This window comes from Carcharhinus amblyrhynchos, unplaced genomic scaffold (assembly GCF_965287045.1).
Source record: "Carcharhinus amblyrhynchos unplaced genomic scaffold, sCarAmb.v2.hapA scaffold_951, whole genome shotgun sequence".
In the NCBI taxonomy this organism is placed as follows: Eukaryota; Metazoa; Chordata; class Chondrichthyes; order Carcharhiniformes; family Carcharhinidae; genus Carcharhinus; species Carcharhinus amblyrhynchos.
In genome coordinates, this window is record NW_027650691.1 from 469 (window position 1) to 21727 (window position 21259).

The 21259-nt window shown below is 54.5% G+C and overlaps 2 protein-coding genes across 2 annotated transcripts in view; one reads left to right on the forward strand and one right to left on the reverse strand.

Moving 5' to 3' along the window:
* Window positions 1-493: 493 nt before the first annotated feature.
* On the reverse strand, window positions 494-2518 carry psenen (presenilin enhancer, gamma-secretase subunit; the record flags this gene model as incomplete). Its single annotated transcript, XM_080184807.1, has 2 exons — window positions 2415-2518; window positions 494-683 (listed from the first exon to the last, which is right to left on the reverse strand). Coding segments are annotated over exons 1-2 (251 nt in total), but the record flags the coding sequence as incomplete, so codon positions are not given.
* A 2547-nt stretch (window positions 2519-5065) lies between these two features.
* Window positions 5066-21259, forward strand: part of LOC145340351 (uncharacterized) — a 43093-nt gene continuing 26899 nt past the window's right edge. Inside the window, exon 1 of the mRNA XM_080184808.1 lies at window positions 5066-5379. The gene's annotated coding sequence lies outside the window, so the exon portion shown is untranslated. The remainder of the gene's footprint in view (window positions 5380-21259) is intronic.

The window sequence follows — 21259 nt, forward strand, 5'->3', positions numbered from 1 at the left end:
TAGGGGGCTGGAGGAGGTTACAGAGATAGGGAGGGGTGTAGGGGGCTGGAGGAGGTTACAGAGATAGGGAGGGGTGTAGGGGGCTGGAGGAGGTTACAGGGATAGGGAGGGGGTGTAGGGGCTGGAGGAGGTTACAGAGATAGGGAGGGGTTGTAGAGGCTGGAGGAGGTTACAGAGATAGGGAGGGGGTGTAGAGGCTGGAGGAGGTTACAGAGATAGGGAGGGGGTGTAGGAGGTTACAGAGATAGGGAGGGGGTGTAGGGGGCTGGAGGAGGTTACAGAGATAGGGACGGGGGTGTAGGAGGTTACAGAGATAGGGACGGGGGTGTAGGAGGTTACAGAGATAGGGAGGGGGTGTAGGGGGCTGGAGGAGGTTACAGAGATAGGGAGGGGTTGTAGAGGCTGGAGGAGGTTACAGAGATAGGGAGGGGGTGTAGGGGGCTGGAGGAGGTTACAGAGATAGGGAGGGGGTGTAGGGGCTGGAGGGGGTTACAGAAATGGAAAAGGGTGGTGAAGGGAAATGGGGAGAGGGGAGACAGGAGACGGGGAGCTGTCCAGGGCATTCCTGTTACACTCACATTTCCGAATCTGCGGCTGCTCATTGAACTGAGGTTTCAGGAATGCTTCCCGAAAAAACCACACCACATTCACCAGCCAGAGGAATGGGAGCAGCGCAAATCCACCTGGAAAAACCAGAGGAAAAATCCATCAGAGCCATCACAGCTCACAAACTGGCCATTCGGCCCCTCTGCTCTGCACAGGTGCTCCTGATCCCCGTCCAAAACTCCCGCATCAAACTTTCTTCTATAAGTGCAGCACTGTGGGTTAGCACTGCTGCCTCACAGTGCCAGGGACCCGGGTTCGATTCCCGGGGGCACGGTGACACAGTGGGTTAACACTGCTGCCTCACAGTGCCAGGGACCCGGGTTCGATCCCCGGGGGCACGGTGACACAGTGGGTTAGCGCTGCTGTCTCACAGCGCCAGGGACCCGGGTTCGATTCCCGGGGGCACGGTGACACAGTGGGTTAGCGCTGCTGTCTCACAGCGCCAGGGACCCGGGTTCGATTCCCGAGGGCACGGTGACACAGTGGGTTAGCACTGCTGCCTCACAGTGCCAGGGACCCGGGTTCGATCCCCGGGGGCACGGTGACACAGTGGGTTAGCACTGCTGCCTCACAGTGCCAGGGACCCGGGTTCGATCCCCGGGGGCACGGTGACACAGTGGGTTAGCACTGCTGCCTCACAGTGCCAGGGACCCGGGTTCGATTCCCAGGGGCACGGTGACACAGTGGGTTAGCGCTGCTGTCTCACAGCGCCAGGGACCCGGGTTCGATTCCCGGGGGCACGGTGACACAGTGGGTTAGCACTGCTGCCTCACAGTGCCAGGGACCCGGGTTCGATTCCCGGGGGCACGGTGACACAGTGGGTTAGCACTGCTGCCTCACAGTGCCAGGGACCCGGGTTCGATCCCCGGGGGCACGGTGACACAGTGGGTTAGCACTGCTGCCTCACAGTGCCAGGGACCCGGGTTCGATTCCCAGGGGCACGGTGACACAGTGGGTTAGCACTGCTGCCTCACAGTGCCAGGAACCGGGTTCGATTCCCGGGGGCACGGTGACACAGTGGGTTAGCGCTGCTGCCTCACAGCGCCAGGGACCCGGGTTCGATTCCCAGGGGGCACGGTGACACAGTGGGTTCGCACTGCTGCCTCACAGCGCCAGGGACCCGGGTTCGATTCCCGGGGGCACGGTGACACAGTGGGTTCGCACTGCTGCCTCACAGCGCCAGGGACCCGGGTTCAACTCCCAGGGGCACAGTGACACAGTGGGTTAGCACTGCTGCCTCACAGCGCCAGGGACCCGGGTTCGATTCCCAGCTTGGGTCACTGTCTGTGTAGAGTCTCAGGTTCTCCCCGTGTCTGCATGGGTTTCCTCCGGGTGCTCCGGTTTCCTCCCACAGTCCGAAAGACGTGCGGGTTAGGGTGCAATGGCCGTGCTAAATTCTCCCTCACTGTACCTGAACAGACGCTGGAGGATGACAAATGGCGGATCTTCACAGGAACATTACAGCCCACACGTGGCACCAATCAACTCAATGCCCTTGAGAAGGGGGTGGGTGAGCTGCCATCTTGAACCTGCTGCAGTCCCCGTGTGGTGTAGGTACACCCACAGTGCTGTTAGGGAGGGAGTCCCAGGATTTTGACCCCGGCGACAGTGAAGGAACGGCCGATATATTTCCAAGTCGGGGTGGTGAGTGACTCGGAGGGGAACCTCCAGGTGGGGGTGTTTCCAGGTATCTGCTGCCCTTGTCCTTCTCGATGGGAGGGGTGGTGGGTTTGGAAGGTGCTGTTGTTACGACTTATTTTGACGCTGAGCTCCCAATCCCAAGCCACATTCGCTAAGAGATTACTCACCCAGATAGTATTTCCGACACAGCACCAGCTTATCCTCATTACTCACTCTCTCCAGATTCATCCTGCAAGGTGGAGGGGCAGCCTAATGGCTTCGCTCAGCTTCCTGCAGAGAGACAGAGGAGAGAGAGAGAGAGGAGAGGGGGGGGGGGCAGAGAGATTAGATTCTGGAATTAGATTTTCATGTAATTCTCTTCCTAATTCCCACCCTTTCATTCCCCTCCCCCCCCAACCACAACAACCCCTCCATCCAACACACCTTTCCCTTGCTACACTCCCTTCTCTCCCCCTCTTCTCTTCCTCCCCCTCCCCCCCACCCCCTTCCCCTCCTCCCCCCTCCGCCCACCCCCGCCTCCCCCCACCCCTCCTCCTCCCTCCCCACCCCCTTCCCCCCCACCCCCTTCCCCCCTTCCTCCCACCCCCACCCCCTTCCCCCCCACCCCCACCCCTTCCCCCACCCCTCCCCCCCACCCCCTTCCTCCCCTCCTCCCCACCCCCTTCTCCCCCACCCCCTTCCCCCCTTCTCCCCACCCCCTTCCCCCCCTTCTCCCCACCCCCTTCCCCCCCTTCTCCCCCACCCCCACCCCCTTCCCCCCCCACCCCTTCCCCCCTTCTCCCCACCCCTTCCCCCCACCCCCTTCCCCCCTTCTCCCCACCCCCTTCCCCCCACCCCCACCCCCTTACCCCCACCCCCTTCTCCCCACCCCCACCCCTTCCCCCCACCCCCTTCTCCCCACCCCCACCCCCTTCCCCCCCTTCTCCCCACCCCCACCCCCCCTTCTCCCCACCCCCACCCCCCCTTCTCCCCACCCCCACCCCCTTCTCCCCACCCCCACCCCCTTCTCCCTCAAAGGGTGGTGAATCTCTGGAATTCTCTGCCCGTTGAAGTGGTGGAGGCTGCCTCGCTAAATATTTTTAAGAAGCGGGTTGATGGGTTTTTGATAAGAGAGGGGATTAAGGGTTATGGGGAGAGGGCGGGAAAGTGGAACTGAGCCACGACAGATCAGCCATGATCTTATTGAATGGCGGGGCAGGCTCGAAGGGCCAGATGGCCTACTCCTGCTCCTATTTCTTATGTTCTTATGTTCTTCTCCCCACCCCCACCCCCTTCCCCCCCTTCTCCCCACCCCCACCCCCTTCTCCCCACCCCCACCCCCTTCCCCCCCACCCCCTTCCCCCCTACTCCCTTCCCCCCTTCCTCCCCACCCCTTCCTCCCCACCCCCTTCCCCCCTTCCTCCCCACCCCCTTCCTCCCCACCCCCTTCCCCCCTACCCCATTCCCCCTTCCTCCCCACCCCCTTCCCCCCTTCCTCCCCACCCCCTTCCCCCCTTCCTCCCACCCCCTTCCCCCCTTCCTCCCCACCCCCTTCCCCCCTACCCCCTTCCTCCCCACCCCCTTCCTCCCCACCCCCTTCCCCCCTTCCTCCCCACACCCCTTCCTCCCCACCCCCTTCCCCCCTTCCTCCCCACCCCCTTCCCCCCTTCCTCCCCACCCCCTTCCCCCCTTCCTCCCTACCCCCACCCCCTTCCCCCACCCCTTCCCCCCTTCCTCCCCACCCCCTTCCCCCCTTCCTCCCCACCCCCTTCCCCGCTACCCCTTCCCCCCCACCCCCTTCCCCCCTTCCTCCCCACCCCCTTCCTCCCCACCCCCTTCCTCCCCACCCCCTTCCCCCCTTCCTCCCCACCCCCTTCCCCTCTTCCTCCCCACCCCCTTCCCCTCTTCCTCCCCACCCCCTTCCCCTCTTCCTCCCCACCCCCTTCCCCTCTTCCTCCCCACCCCCTTCCCCCCTTCCCCCCCACCCCCACCCCCTTCCCCCCACCCCCACCCCCTTCCTCCCCTTCCCCCCTTCCCCCCTTCCTCCCCACCCCCTTCCCCCCTTCCTCCCCACCCCCTTCCCCCCTTCCTCCCCACCCCCTTCCCCCCTTCCTCCCCACCCCCTTCCTCCCCACCCCCTTCCCCCCTTCCTCCCCACCCCCTTCCCCCCTTTCTCCCCACCTCCTTCCCCTTCTCCCTTCTCCCTTCTCTTCCCTTCCTCGCCCTCTCTCTCAGTGCGCATGTGCAGTTGCCGCAGTGCCTGCCGGGAGGAGCCGCTCCGCCGCAGGAACCACAAATCCCAGAATCCCCCGCGCCGCCTTAGCCCCGCAGCATGCCGGGAGCAGCAAATAAAAAAAAATACAAGTTCCCCTCCTTCCTCACGCCACTTAATCCGCTTTCAGTCCCCGGCTCTGTGCATGCAGTGAAAATTTATTTCTCTTCACAAGAACTGTAAATAAAGCGAGCTTTAATCTGTGCTAGCGGGACGGCGGGGAGGACGGACGGAAGAACTGGGGTGAGCGCATGCGCGCGGCTAGGCTGTTGCACCTCCAGGACCGGAGAGGGCGCTGCAGGCGGAAGAACAGCGGGGGTAGGGGGGCGGCTAACGGGGGGAATTGAGGGGGTTTCTGAGGGGGAATTGGGGGTTTATGAGGGGGGAGTTGGGGGGTTTCTGAGGGGGAATTGGGGTGTTTCTGAGGGGAAATTGGGGGTTTCTGAGGGGGAATTGGTGTCTGAGGGCGAATTGGGAGGTTTATGGGGGAAATTGTGGTGTTTAAGAGGGGGTAATTATGGCAGTATACTGAGGGGCAGTGTGGGGGATGGTTGTGAGATAGAATTGAAGGGTTTATCATGAGAATTGAGGGGAGCCTCAGGGAGGGAGGTTGGTGGGACGCAGGGAGTGAGCAACTGGGGTAAAATGGGTTGGAATTGGGGGTAAGTGATGGGGAATGGGGTAGCAGTGATGAATGAGGGATATCTGGGGCAGAGAGGGTCTTGGAGGGGATAGGAACACCAGCGCTGTTCGAGAGTGTGTGACCCTCGGTGTCTTACTGACATCTTGGTACGAGAATCCAGTCCAAATCCAGAAACCCACTGTACCCAGGACTCGCTACCAACCCAGGGCTCCAACACTGGCAGGGGTACCCATAGCAGGTAGGCTGGATGAGTGATGCCGCACTGTCAGAGGGTCAGTGCTGAGGGAGTGCCGCACTGTCAGAGAGTCAGTGCTGAGGGAGTGCCGCACTGTCAGAGGGTCAGTGCTGAGGGAGTGCCGCACTGTCAGAGGGTCAGTGCTGAGGGAGTGCCGCACTGTCAGAGGGTCAGCGCTGAGGGAGTGCCGCACTGTCAGAGGGTCAGCGGTGAGGGAGTGCCGCACTGTCAGAGGGTCAGCGGTGAGGGAGTGCCGCACTGTCAGAGGGTCAGCGCTGAGGGAGTGCCGCACTGTCAGAGGGTCAGCGCTGAGGGAGTGCCGCACTGTCAGAGGGTCAGCGCTGAGGGAGTGCCGCACTGTCAGAGGGTCAGCGCTGAGGGAGTGCCGCACTGTCAGAGGGTCAGCGCTGAGGGAGTGCCGCACTGTCAGAGGGTCAGCGCTGAGGGAGTGCCGCACTGTCAGAGGGTCAGCGCTGAGGGAGTGCCGCACTGTCAGAGGGTCAGCGCTGAGGGAGTGCCGCACTGTCAGAGGGTCAGCGCTGAGGGAGTGCCGCACTGTCAGAGGGTCAGCGCTGAGGGAGTGCCGCACTGTCAGAGGGTCAGCGCTGAGGGAGTGCCGCACTGTCAGAGGGTCAGCGCTGAGGGAGTGCCGCACTGTCAGAGGGTCAGCGCTGAGGGAGTGCCGCACTGTCAGAGGGTCAGCGCTGAGGGAGTGCCGCACTGTCAGAGGGTCAGCGCTGAGGGAGTGCCGCACTGTCAGAGGGTCAGCGCTGAGGGAGTGCCGCACTGTCAGAGGGTCAGCGCTGAGGGAGTGCCGCACTGTCAGAGGGTCAGCGCTGAGGGAGTGCCGCACTGTCAGAGGGTCAGCGCTGAGGGAGTGCCGCACTGTCAGAGGGTCAGCGCTGAGGGAGTGCCGCACTGTCAGAGGGTCAGCGCTGAGGGAGTGCCGCACTGTCAGAGGGTCAGCGCTGAGGGAGTGCCGCACTGTCAGAGGGTCAGCGCTGAGGGAGTGCCGCACTGTCAGAGGGTCAGCGCTGAGGGAGTGCCGCACTGTCAGAGGGTCAGCGCTGAGGGAGTGCCGCACTGTCAGAGGGTCAGCGCTGAGGGAGTGCCGCACTGTCAGAGGGTCAGCGCTGAGGGAGTGCCGCACTGTCAGAGGGTCAGCGCTGAGGGAGTGCCGCACTGTCAGAGGAGCTGCCAGCCACTTGGTGGATCTGTGCTGTGTATGAGCCCCTGGTCTTTAGCTGCACCTCACCCCCACCCTGCGGCCAGTGGAGACATTGCGGCTCTGGAAGAGGGTCAGACCCCACTTTCAGCCCCATTCCTTTTCGAGATGGGGCTAATTTATTTCCCTGCTTTCAGCTTGAGCTGGGCGATGCTGGGAGAGGGGTCCAGAGGAGGCGAGCCGCGGGGCAGTGCGAAGGATTCACACACACTGCGGAATCTACTCAGATAGGTCCTTGGTCACAATGTGACAGTCCCGTCAGCTGTTCGACTGGGTGGGCATCGCAGCAGTCACCCCCTCACCATCAGCCGGTGGCATGCACAGGAAATGCGACAGTGGTGGCACAGTGGTTGGCACTGCTGCCTCACAGCCCCAGCGACCCGGGTTCGATTCCCAGCTTGTGTCACTGTCTGTGTGGAGTCTGCATGTTCTCCCTGTGTCTGTGTGGGTTTTCTCCACAGTTTCCACAGTCTAAATTTGTGTAGGTCAGATGGATTGGCCATACTAAATGCCCCTTAGTGCCAGGGGATTAAAGATATGGGGTTACGGGGATAGAGCCTGGGTGGGGTTGTTGTCAGCGCAGGTGAATGGGCCGAGTGGCCTCATTATGTGGTGTAGATTCGACAGTGAAATCCCAGTGCAGGGAGCGGGGTCCCGGATGGAAATGTTCACCGGGCGTGAGTTCGCGGACCCCCTCTGAGAGCCCGAGAGAGAGCCAGAACTCTCGGCAGTGGGATCCAGCTAGCGATTGCAACACTGGCGATACCGCGGTGGGGGAGAGAAGAGGTGGGGGTGGTGTTGCAGGCCCTCAGTCTGAGAATCCTCCACGAGAAGATCGGCCCTGAGCTGTGGTGCTGAGGACTGCAGGAAAGTGTGGTTTGCAGCTGCAGAAACCATAACCTTTTCGAGATGGAGGGCGTTGAGTGACCAGGGAGGGAGAGACAGTCACACCAGCTGCTGCTAGGGCATTGCAAAGACAGGAGGAACCTGTCACAGAACACCCCCTCCTGCCTGCCCTCCAGCCCCCCTGACCCAAAACCCACCATCCCTGCACCCCTTGGGAGCAGCACCCGACAACCCTCAACCTGTCCCTCTGTCACTGTTGGGCCTACACCCAGGGGCTCAGTGAGGGTGAGATTACAAAGACTGGGTCCATGCAACAAACCGTACCCTAGAGAGAGTCAGTGTGTGTGGGACCCGTACCCCAGAGAGAGTCAGTGTGTGTGGGACCCGTACCCCAGTGAGAGTCAGTGTGTGTGGGACCCGTACCCCAGTGAGAGTCAGTGTGTGTAGGACCTGTACCCCAGTGAGAGTCAGTGTGTGTGGGACCCGTACCCCAGCGAGAGTCAGTGTGTGTGGGACCCCTACCCCAGTGAGAGTCAGTGTGTATGGGACCCATACCCCAGAGAGAGTCAGTGTGTGTGGGACCCCTACCCCAGTGAGAGTCAGTGTGTGTGGGACCCGTACCCCAGTGAGCGTCAGTGTGTGTCTGATGTGTTCTCTGTGGGAGTCAGTGTGCGTGCTGTGTTTTCTGTGGGAGTCAGTGTGCGTGATGTGTTCTCTGTGGGAGTCAGTGTGTGTGATGTGTTCTCTGTGGGAGTCAGTGTGTGTGATGTGGTCTCTGTGGGAGTCAGTGTGTGTGTTGTGTTGTCTGTGGGAGTCATTGTGCGTGTTGTGTTCTCTGTGGGAGTCTGTGTGTGTTGTGTTCTCTGTGGGAGTCAGTGTGTGTAATGTGTTCTGTGTGGGAGTCAGTGTGTGTGATGTGGTCTCTGTGGGAGTCAGTGTGTGTGTTGTGTTCTCTGGGAGTCAGTGTGCGTGTTGTGTTCTCTGTGGGAGTCAGTGTGTGTGTTGTGTTCTCTGTGGGAGTCAGTGTGTGTAATGTGTTCTGTATGGGAGTCAGTGTGCGTGATGTGTTCTGTATGGGAGTCAGTGTGCGTGATGTGTTCTGTGTGGGAGTCAGTGTGCGTGATGTGTTCTGTGTGGGAGTCAGTGTGTGTGTTGTGTTCTCTGTGGGAGTCAGTGCATCTGATGTGTTCTCTGTGGGAGTCAGTGTGTGTGTTGTGTTCTCTGTGGGAGTCAGTGTGTGTGATGTGTTGTCTGTGGGAGTCAGTGTGTGTGTGATGTGTTCTCTGTGAGAGAAGCAGGTTGTGAAGGGTTAAATGCCGTTGTTATTGGGATATTTGTGAATCTGGGTGTTAGAGGTTTGGACGGGACTCCCCCGGCTGGTATTTCTCAGAGTCAGGTAGGGGATAATGAATTACTCAGTGTTCCTGTGAATTTGAGGAGTGACTTCACACACTAAACCATTCTGTCGCGAACGAGAAATAGAGTCTGTTGCTGTCACGAAGCAGGGAAATGAAACTTAAATTCTATATCTCCCTCGCCGTACTGAATCTGCAAGCTTCACATCTGCCCTTCTCTCCCTGACCTATCGCTTTCCATACACCTCAATCTCTCTCCATTTCTCTCTCTCTCTGTCTATTTCAGTCTGCTCTCCTCTCTTATCTCTCTTTTTCCACATTCCCTCTATCTCTCCCTCCCTCTCTCTCTCTCCCTTTCTTTGCCTCTCTTTCTCTCTGTCTTTCTCTCCCTGTCTCTCTGCTTCCCCCTCTGCCTCTCTGCCTCTCTCCCTCTCTGCCTCTCTCCCTCTCTGTCTCTCTCTGACTTTCTGTCCCTCTCGCTCTGTCATAGAGTCATAGAGGTTTACAGCATGGAAACAGGCCTTTGGCCCACCTTGTCCATGCCGCCTTTTTTTTCAAACCCCCTAAGCTAATCCCAATTGCCCGCATTTGGCCCATATCTCTCTATACCCATCGTACCCATGTAACTATCTAAATGCTATTTAAAAGATAAAATTGCACCTGCCTCTGCTACTACCTCTGGCACTTTGTTCCAGACACTTACCACCCTCTGTGTGAAAAAATTGCCTCTCTGGACACTTTTGTATCTCTCCCCTCTCACCTTAAACCTATGCCCTTTAGTTTCTGACTCCCCTAACTTTGGGAAAAGATATTGACTATCTACCTTGTCTATGCTCCTCATTATTTTATAGACCTCTATAAGATCACCCCTCAGCCTCCTACGCTCCAGAGAGAAAAGTCCCAGTCTATCCAGCCTCTCCTTATAACTCAATCCATCAAGTCCCGGTAGCATCCTAGTAAATCATTTCTGCACTCTTTCTAGTTTAATAAAATCCTTTCTATAATAGGGTGATCAGAATCACACACAGTATTCCAAGTGTGGCCTTACCAATGTCTTGTACAACTTCAACAAGATGTCCCAACTCCTGTATTCAATGTTCTGACCGATGAAACCAAGCATGCCGAATGCCTTCTTCACCACTCTGTCCACCTGAGACTCCACTTTCAAGGAGCTATGAACATGTACCTCTAGATCTCTTTGTTCTGTAACTCTCCCCAACGCCCTACCATTAACTGAGTAAGTCCTGCCCTGGTTCAATCGACCAAAATGCATCACCTCACATTTGTCTAAATTAAACTCCATCTGCCATTCGTCAGCCCACTGGCCCAATTGATCAAGATCTCGTTGCAATTGGTAATAACTTTCTTCACTGTCCACTATACCACAATCTAGGTGTCATCTGCAAACTTACCATGCCTCCTATATTCTCATTCAAATCATTAATATAAATGACAAATAACAGTGGGCCCAGCACTGATCCCTGAGGCACACCGCTAGTCACAGTCCTCCAGTTTGAAGAACAACCCTCTGCAGACCCCTCTGGCTTCTGTCAAGAAGCCAATTTTGTATCCATTTAGATACCTCACCCTGGATCCTGTGAGATTTAACCTTATGCAACAACCAACAATGCAGTCCCTTGTCAAAGGCCTTGCTAAAGTCCATGTAGACAACATCAACTGCACTGCCCTCATCTACCTTCTTTAAAAACTCAATTAAATTTGTCTCTCGCGCTCTGTCTCTCTCGCTGTATCTCTGTCGATCTGTACTGACCCTCTGACAGTGTGGCACTCCCTCAGTACTGACCCTCTGACAGTGTGGCGTTCCCTCAGCACTGACCCTCTGACAGTGCGGCACTCCCTCAGCACTGACCCTTTGACAGTGCGGCACTCCCTCAGTACTGACCCTCTGACAGTGCGGCACTCCCTCAGCACTGACCCTCTGACAATGAGGCACTCCCTCAGCACTGACCCTCTGACATTGAGGCACTCCCTCATTACTGACCCTCTGACAATGAGGCACTCCCTCATTACTGACCCTCTGACAATGAGGCACTCCCTCATTACTGACCCTCTGACAATGAGGCACTCCCTCATTACTGACCCTCTGACAATGAGGCACTCCCTCATTACTGACCCTCTGACAATGAGGCACTCCCTCATTACTGACCCTCTGACAATGAGGCACTCCCTCATTACTGACCCTCTGACAATGAGGCACTCCCTCATTACTGACCCTCTGACAATGAGGCACTCCCTCATTACTGACCCTCTGACAATGAGGCACTCCCTCATTACTGACCCTCTGACAATGAGGCACTCCCTCATTACTGACCCTCTGACAATGAGGCACTCCCTCATTACTGACCCTCTGACAATGAGGCACTCCCTCATTACTGACCCTCTGACAATGAGGCACTCCCTCATTACTGACCCTCTGACAATGAGGCACTCCCTCATTACTGACCCTCTGACAATGAGGCACTGCCTCCTTACTGACCCTCTGACAATGAGGCACTCCCTCATTACTGACCCTCTGACAATGAGGCACTCTCTCATTACTGACCCTCTGACAATGAGGCACTCTGTTATACATTTCAATGGCTCCAGAGTGATTCAGGAGCCAAATACATGATTTTACAGTGATGTTTTTAGGGTGTTGCATAGTCTCCTGCTTTTAGTTTTAGTTTGTACTCTGTGCAGGCAAAAAGTTCCAGAACAATTTGCTATTACTTTGAATTTATGCTTACAAACCACATATTTCCTTTTGGTTTAATCCCCAAAACCCTTAACACAGCCAGGACATTATAAACAGAATACTGGCGACAAGGATAGGATCTGGTTTCATCGAGAAAAGATCCAAAGTAGAGGGAAAAGCGTATTGGGGCCTCACAGGTGGAATATTCTCAGGCTGGGGAGAAGCAGCAGCAGGGTTGATGATTGATGTGTCAGTTTAGGAAGACTGAGTTACAAAAATCTGTGCAGTTTTAAACAAGAGGATTTCTCTCCCCCCCCCCGCCCCGCCCCCCCGGTCAAAGATGTGTGAGATTCCAGATAGTTTCTGGCATGTTTGAACAGAGGTATGTGTTTCTGTACAGCTGGGGTTGAAATTAAAATATATCAAGTTAACAGTCTCCAGTATTAAAAGAGGAAAACTGAGGTGACAGCATAAGGAAATTTGGCATGTCCGCTACAACTCTCACCAACTTTTACAGATGCACCATAGAAAGCATTCTGTCTGGTTGTATCACAGTTTGGTATGGGCTCCTGTTCTGCCCAAGACCGCAAGGAACTACAAAGGGTTATGAATGTAGCCCAATCCATCACGCAAACCAGTCTCCTATCCATTGACTCTGTCTACACTTCCTGTTGTCTTGGCAAAGCAGCTAGTATAATTAAGGACCCCATATACCTCAGATATTCTCTGTTCCACGTTCTATCAGGAAAAGGTCTGTGGTCACGTACCACCCGACTCAGCTTCTTCCCTGCTCCATCAGACTTTTGAATAGACCTACCTTGCATTAAGTTGGTCTTTCTCTACACCCTAGCTATGACTGTAACACTACATTCTGCACTCTCTCCTTTCTATGAACAATATGTTTTGTCCGTCTAGCATGGAAGAAACAATACGTTTCACTGTGTACTAATAGGTATGACAATAATAAATCACATCAAATAATCTGAGTAGTCTTGAGACGCTAGTATCTGCGAGAGAAATGGTGGGTCAAGTGGTGGCAAGTAACATTCACGACACACAAATGCCAGGCAATGACACTCTAACCACCAACCCTTAACATTCAATGGTATGATCATCACTGAATCCCCTACCAATGAGGGTTACCATTGACTAGAAACTCAACTGGACTCATCCAGTGGCTACAAGAGCAGGTCAGGGGCTGGGAATCCTGCAGAGAGTAACTCACCCCCTGACTCCCCAAAGCCTGATCACCATCTACAGGGCACAAGTCAGGAGTGTGATGGAATACTCCCCACTTGCCTGGATGGGTGCAGCTCCAACAACACCCAAGAAGCTCAACACCATCCAGGATAAAGCAGCCTGCTTGATTGGCACAAACATCCACTCGCTCCACCACCGACACTAAGTAGCAGCCATGTGTACCATCTACAAGATGCACTGCAGCAACTCACCAAGGCTCCTTAGGCAGCACCTTCCAAACCCACCACCTCTACCATCTAGAAGGACAAGGGCAGCAGATACCTGGAAACACCGCCACCTGCAAATTCCCCTCCGCATCACTCACCATCCTGACTTGGAAATATATCGGCCGTTCTTTCACCGTCGCTGGGTCAAAATCCTGGAATTCCCTCCCTAACAACATTTTGAGTCAACCAACAGAACATGGACCGCAATAATTCAAGAAGGCAGCTCACCACCACCTTCTCAAGCGCAACTAGGGATGGGCAATAAATGCTGGCCCAGCCAGCGATGCCCATGTCCCACGAATGAAAAAAGTCGCATTTATGGGCCCTTTCAATGAAATGAATCAGAGTTCTGATACCGAGTGTTTTCAGTACTCTGTACAGGCGAATAAAATTGCAAACGAGTTACTGGTACCAGCTTTTCTCAGTACAATAGGAAGTAAAACCTACAGGATGTTTCTAGAGTAGCCTAGTGCTTCACATCGTTAGTGTACGCTTAAACTGGACCAGATGCTGGGCAACACGACAGCTCAGTGACTATCACTGTTTGCTGTGCAGATACATGGATTTGGGCCAGTGTCTGTGGGAGTTTGCGCATTCTCCCCGTGCTTGCGTGGGTTTTCTCCGGGTGCTCCTGTTTCCTCCTACACCCCAAAGATGTGCTGTTAGGCTGATTGGTGTAACAAATTGTCCCTAAATTAGTCTCCCCTCAATCTGGTTTCCAATGTGGAGTGCCATAAGCGTAGACAAGGGTCATGGGTGGAGAGGGGACTCACAATGTTGAAATGGCGGCATGGGATCGTTGGGCCGAAGGGCCTGTTTCCCGTGCTGTGTTGTTCTTTGTTCTTTAATTTGCTCTGGAGCAAAACCATAAAACAAAACTTATGATGATTTGGCAAAGATCCTTGAAGAGCATTACCCTCCAAAGCCAATGGACATCACGGAACAGTTCAACTCCACTGAAGGAATCAACTGGAAAGCAAAAGCATTGCTCAGTTTGCGGCAACCTTAAAAAAGGCTGGCGTGGCATTGTGAGTTTGGTGAGTTGTTAGAAGATACTCTTTGAGATTGTCTAGTTTGCGGTGCTCACTGACCACGTTTAGACTTTAAAGACAGCAGTAGAAATCACAGTAGCAATGGAACTGGCTGCCAAAGAGGCTTCACAACGTGATGCAGGAATGAAGATGCGCAAGTTAGGCACTGCCCACAAGAAGTCAAAAGAGCAACACGTCTGTCACAGACGTGACAGCAAGTAAATGCTGGGGTAAGCTCAATCAGTGCAAGAATTGTGGCAAAATGGGTCACACTGCAAAGACTGTTGAGTTAGTCCAGCTTCCCCTGAGAACAATATTCAGAAGAAGAATCTGAGGACCAAGAAGAACAAGTCACATCCTACAAAAAGAATTTACAAGATTGAAGAAAAGAATTATAATGGGGAAGAATAGAATGTCCAGAAATGTGATGAAGATCTCCAATTGAATGTCTTATCCTCACAGGATAGTTAAGTGGACAACCTATTACGAGGGAGGTTGATGCTGGTCTTGCTGTATCTTTATTTCCTGAGACAGTAAAAAATAAAATTCTCCTCATCCCCTCCCTCTCCCCGGCCCGGTTCTTATCCTGATTCTCTTCTGATTACTGTTCAATTATGGTCGCCACATCACCAGAAGGATATGGAGGCTTTGGAGAAGGTACAGATTTACCAGGATGTTGCCTGGTATGGAGGGTATTAGCTCCGAGGAGAGGTTGGAGAAACTCGGTTTGTTCTCACTGGAGCGATGGAGGTTGAGGGGTGACCTGATGGAGGTTTACAAGATTATGAGTGGCGTGGACAGAGTGGATAGTCAGCTGCTCTTTCCTAGGGTAGGAAAGTCAAGTGCTGGGGACATAGGTTTAAGGTGCGTGGGGGAAAGTTTCGAGGAGATGTGCAAGGCAAGTTTTTTACACAGAGGGTGGTGAATGTCTGGAAGGCTCTGCCTGGGGAGGGGGTGGGAGCGGATACGATAGCAGCATTTAAGGGACAATCAGACATAAATCAGATGGGAAAGGGAGGATACGGACTCTGTAAGTGCGTATGGTTTTAGTTTAGGCAGACATCATGGTCAGCACAGGCTTGGAGGGCCGAAGGGCCTGTTCCTGTGCTGTACTGTTCTTTGTTTTTCAATCTGTGTCCCCTCTGGTTACCGAGCCTCCTGTCACTGGAAACACTTTCTCCTCATTCACTCCATCCAAACCCCCCCTCCCTCCCCCTCGTGATCCTGAACACCTCGATTCAATCTCCCCCTGAACCTTCTCTGCTCCGAGGGGAACCATCCCAGCTTCTCCCTGTCTCTCCATCTGAACTGAAGCCCCCTTATCCCCCAGAACGTTCTAGTAAATCTCCCCCCTCAGCCCTCTCACCGAGGTTTTGATGTGAATTCCCCACTGTCAGATTTTGATGGTATTTCTCACTTGTTACTGTGCCTCCCCATTCTGAGCATCAGAGCAGAGAGAAGAAATCACTAGAAAGTGTGATAGTAAGTACAGAAACTTTATTGTGGCTTCAAATGTGGCGATCACAGACAGGAGAGCCAGTGAGGGACAGGCAGAGAGACAGTACAACAGCGGAGAGGCGAGAGGAAGAAAAATAGTTGGAGGTGGGCAGAGAGAGAGATAGGGAAACAGACAGATAGGGAGTCAGACAGAATGAAAGTCAGGCTGAGAGAAAGAGAGAGAATGACAGCAAATGGGACAGAGAGAGAGTATACAGACAGAAAGTGACAGAGGGGATATATAGACAGGTTTGTTTCGGGATACAGTTCTCGGGATGAACAGAGAGAGAGATGGAAAGTGAGACAGACAGAAAGAGAGAGAGAGAGACATATACAAAGAGAAACAGACAGAGAGCGTGACAGAGACAGAAGGAGAGAGACAGACACAGACAGAAAGAGGTAGGGAGAGATGCAAAGGCAGAGAGATTGGAAGATGAAAAGAGTGTGAGAGAGGAGGGAGGGAGGGAGATAGGCGGCAGGAGGGTACAGATCTTGTGCCAACTTTAGTAGAATCTCAAACCTTTGAGAACATTTCACAACTGGAGCTGGCCTCCCTTCACCCCCTGCCCCCGACCTGCGCTCAACTGCCAGCCCACCCCACCGCCCCAAGCCTTGGGCAGGTACGGCTAAGAGTGTTTCTCTTTGGCTGATGTGTAAGTGGGGGATCGATGACCCTGCCCTGTCAGAGGGTCAGTGCTGTGTAAGTGGGGGATCAATGATCCTGCCCTGAGTCTACTGATAACCATGGAAACATTGTCGATTGGAAAAACCCATCTGGTTCCCTTCAGGGAAGGAAATCTGCCACCCTTACTTGGTCAGGCCTCTCAACTGCCCTCCAAGGGCAAGTAGGGATGGGCAATAAATACAGGCCAGCTGGCGGCGCACATATCCTGTAAATAAAAAAATGAAAAATATATTCCTGAGGTGGGAGGCTTGGGGGAGGAGGGGCAGGGAAGAAGTTGGGGGACAGGGTGGAGGCAGTCGAGGGTAAAAGAGAGAGACAAATGAAGTGTTGCTTGACAGAGGGTCACAGCTGAGGGAGAGGTTGGAAAAGCAGTCCTGGGACATGTGGCTGTCTAACCCACTCTGGTGAGGCCACCCCCCTGCCTCCTCCCACCCTCTCCGCCCCGCTCAGATTGAATAATGATTGAAAGGGGTTCGCAGAGTGAGTGAGTGCTCCAGACTCCAGGCTGCAGCGTGGGCTGTTCCACTCCGACAGCACTCCACTCCGTCTCTGCATGTTTGGTTTACATTATGAGTAAGGACACCTCAGTGGAAAGAGCAGGGAAATGTCATATTTTGCATATCCACACAACACTTCACAGCAGAATCACAAAGAATTGTCTGATTTTCCACTGTCGAGCAAATATTGGCCTCAGGACCGACGGGGGATTCCCCACCCGCCCTTCTTCGAAATGCTGCCCGTGGGATCCATCAGATTCAAGGCAGAGGGCAAATTCGGATTAGTGTGAAGGAAGACATCTCTAACACTGCGGCGCTCCCTCAGCACTGACCCTCTAACAGTGCGGCGCTCCCTCAGCACTGACCCTCTGACAGTGCGGCGCTCCCTCAGCGCTGACCCTCTGACAGTGCGGCGCTCCCTCAGCACTGACCCTCTGACAGTGCGGCGCTCCCTCAGCGCTGACCCTCTAACAGTGCGGCGCTCCCTCAGCACTGACCCTCTGACAGTGCGGCGCTCCCTCAGCGCTGACCCTCTGACAGTGCGGCGCTCCTTCAGCGCTGACCCTCTGACAGTGCGGCGCTCCCTCAGCGCTGACCCTCTGACAGTGCGGCGCTCCCTCAGCGCTGACCCTCTGACAGTGCGGCACTCCCTCAGCACTGACCCTCAGCACTGACCCTCTGACAGTGCGGCACTCCCTCAGTACTGACCCTCTGACAGTGCGGCACTCCCTCAGCACTGACCCTCTCACAGTGCGGCACTCCCTCAGTACTGACCCTCTGACAGTGCGGCGCCCCCTCAGCACTGACCCTCTAACAGTGCGGCGCTCCCTCAGCACTGACCCTCTGACAGTGCGGCACTCCCTCAGCACTGACCCTCTAACAGTGCGGCGCTCCCTCAGCACTGACCCTCTGACAGTGCGGCACTCCCTCAGTACTGACCCTCTGACAGTGCGGCACTCCCTCAGCACTGACCCTCAGCACTGACCCTCTGACAGTGCGGCACTCCCTCAGCACTGACCCTCTGACAGTGCGGCACTCCCTCAGCACTGACCCTCTGACAGTGCGGCACTCCCTCAGCACTGACCCTCTGACAGTGCGGCACTCCCTCAGCACTGACCCTCAGCACTGACCCTCTGACAGTGCGGCACTCCCTCAGTACTGACCCTCTGACAGTGCGGCACTCCCTCAGCACTGACCCTCAGCACTGACCCTCTGACAGTGCGGCACTCCCTCAGCACTGACCCTCTGACAGTGCGGCACTCCCTCAGCACCGACCCTCTGACAGTGCGGATGTATTTTGCTTTGATGTTCTAAAATGTCCTGCAGATGATTAGAGTTGTCAATTCCCCCTTCCGCTCCCATTCTAACCCCTCCTCACCGAGAAGCCTGCATCGCTCCGGAAATCTCAGAGGTCTGGAACGGGAGCTAGAATGGGAGTTATTTGCAGAGTCAACCATCAATCAGGAACTTGTTTGTTGGGACAGTCGCTCCACAGGTCGCCCTCCCCCTCAATCGCACTGCCTCTCGGATGCCACAACCTGTGTACAGGGAGGGGCCCCAAACCAAACCGTTCAATACTTACGGCACACCCTGCCCAGCCCACAGTTCCTGTTGCAACCCCAACCCATATCCCAGTGAGAGTCAGTGTGTGTGGGACCCGTACCCCAGTGAGACTCAGTGTGTGTGGGACCCGTACCCCAGTGAGAGTCAGTGTGTGTGGGACCCGTACCCCAGTGAGACTCAGTGTGTGTGGGACCCGTACCCCAGTGAGACTCAGTGTGTGTGGGACCCGTACCCCAGTGAGAGTCAGTGTGTGTGGGACCCGTACCCCAGTGAGACTCAGTGTGTGTGGGACCCGTACCCCAGTGAGACTCAGTGTGTGTGGGACCCGTACCCCAGTGAGACTCAGTGTGTGTGGGACCCGTACCCCAGTGAGAGTCAGTGTGTGTGGGACCCGTACCCCAGTGAGAGTCAGTGTGTGTGGGACCCGTACCCCAGTGAGAGTCAGTGTGTGTGGGACCCGTACCCCAGTGAGAGTCAGTGTGTGTGGGACCCGTACCCCAGTGAGAGTCAGTGTGTGTGGGACCCGTACCCCAGTGAGAGTCAGTGTGTGTGGGACCCGTACCCCAGTGAGACTCAGTGTGTGTGGGACCCGTACCCCAGTGAGAGTCAGTGTGTGTGGGACCCGTACCCCAGTGAGAGTCAGTGTGTGTGGGACCCGTACCCCAGTGAGGGTCAGTGTGTGTGGGACCCGTACCCCAGTGAGAGTCAGTGTGTGTGGGACCCGTACCCCAGTGAGAGTCAGTGTGTGTGGGACCCGTACCCCAGTGAGAGTCAGTGTGTGTGGGACCCGTACCCCAGTGAGAGTCAGTGTGTGTGGGACCCGTACCCCAGTGAGAGTCAGTGTGTGTGGGACCCGTACCCCAGTGAGAGTCAGTGTGTGTGGGACCCGTACCCCAGTGAGAGTCAGTGTGTGTGGGACCCGTACCCCAGTGAGAGTCAGTGTGTGTGGGACCCGTACCCCAGTGAGAGTCAGTGTGTGTGGGACCCGTACCCCAGTGAGAGTCAGTGTGTGTGGGACCCGTACCCCAGTGAGGAGGGGGTGGGGGAAACTTGTCTCTCGAAGCTTTGTTGCTCTGAATAAGAGTTTAATGTGTGAATCTTCTGCGTGAATCAGAGCGAACAGTCATCGAGCAGTTACAGTGGGAACCACATCTTCTTCGTAAACCACTTGCTTTGTTCCTCCCACCCCAGGCTGCAGGAGCAGAGAGAAAAGTATCTTGATGCCGAGGGGTGTGTGTAACATTTGAGTTAAAGGAGTCACTGAATGACAAAATGGAGAATGCATCATGGGTCTGCTTTGGCCATTTTTCAGTCTTAAAATGGTCCGAGGGTGCAGCAGGAATCCTCAGACAAACACACACACACACAAGCAAACTGCTGAGACCCAGGTCAAAAACTCCAAGGTGTTTTTATGACATTAGCCTAGACTCTAGACTTTTAACTTTGAATTTAGCACAGGTGAGCCTAAGCAGTTTCACAAGAAAAACAGAAAAATGCTGGAAAATTTCAGGAAGTCCGAAGCAACTGAGGAGAGAGAATAGAGCCAATGTTTCAAGACTAAATGATCCTTCATCAGAGCTCTGATGAAGGGTCGTCCAGACTCAAAGCGTTGGCCCCATTGTCTCCCCACAGATGCTATAAGAATTCTCACAACACCAGGTTAAAGTCCAACAGGCTTATTTGGAATCAGGAGCTTTTGGAGTGCTGCTCCTTCCTCAGATGAGGAAATAAACCTGTTGGACTTTAACCTATTGTTGTTGGACTTCTTACTGTGCCCAACCCAGTCCAACACCGGCATCTCTACATTATGATTTCCACAGATGCTGTCAGACCTTCTGGGATTTTCCAGCACGAGGGCTTTCACTGCAGGTGTGGTTCAGTCGACCGACTGAGATGGTTTTATCAAAGTTGATTTAAGAACAGAAGATTTAGCATAGCTTTTACCAATCACAAGATTCAAACGAGATACAGTATGAACCTTAACAGCTAGCTATCTCTGATGTTCCAAAGCAAACACCAGCCATAAACACACAGCCCCTCCTGGACTTAGCACAGAAAGCGAGTATGCCTCACATGATGCTGCATTTTGCAGCTTTTTAAACACTTGCTGTACATTTGATCATTTAGATGTTGGATTAAACCTCTGAAGCTTCCTAGTCCTGGAACTTTCTTCACAGCTCTGGAGAGAGATTTTGATTTGATTTGATTTGATGTATTCATGTCACATGTATTTACAGCGAAAAGCATTGTTTCTTTCGCGCTGTACAGACAAATCATACCGTTCATAGAGAAGGAAAAGAGAGAGTGCAGAATGTAGTGTTACAGTCAAAGGTAGGGTGTAGAGTAATGCGAGGTAGGTCCATTCAAAAGTCTGACAGCAGTAGGGAAGAAGCTGTTCTTGAGTTGGATGGTACCTGACCTCAGACTTTTGTCTCTTTTTCCTGACGGAAGAAGCTGGGTGCATTGTGTCCTTAGTTATACTGGTTGCTTTCCCGAGGCAGTGGGAAGTATAGACAGAGTCAATAGATGGGAGGCTCATTTGTGTGATGGATTGGGCTATATTTATGACCTTTTGTAGTTCCTTGTGGTCTTGGGTAGAGCAGGAGCCCATACCAAGCTGTGATACACCCAGAAAGAATGCTTTCTATGGGGCATCTGTTAAAGTTGGTGAGAGTCGTAGCTGACATGCCAAATTTCCTTAGTCTTCTGAGAAAGTAGAGGCGTTTGTGGGCTTTCTTAACTATAGTGTCAGCACAGGGGGACCAGGACAGGTTGTTGGTGATCTGGACACCTAAAAACTTGAAGCTCTCGACCATTTCTACTTCATCCCTGTTGATGTATACGGGGGCCGCAGGTTCTGAAATCCTACCTGTATCTGGGCCACACTGGTGGGATGGTGTGGAGTGGGGGTGGAATAACACTCCCTGAAAGGCACATCCTATTGGAAAAGCAGACTCGGGTGAGGTCACCCCTCTCTCCTGAACGTGGGACCAACAATGTCAATGAGGGGACATCTTGTCCAA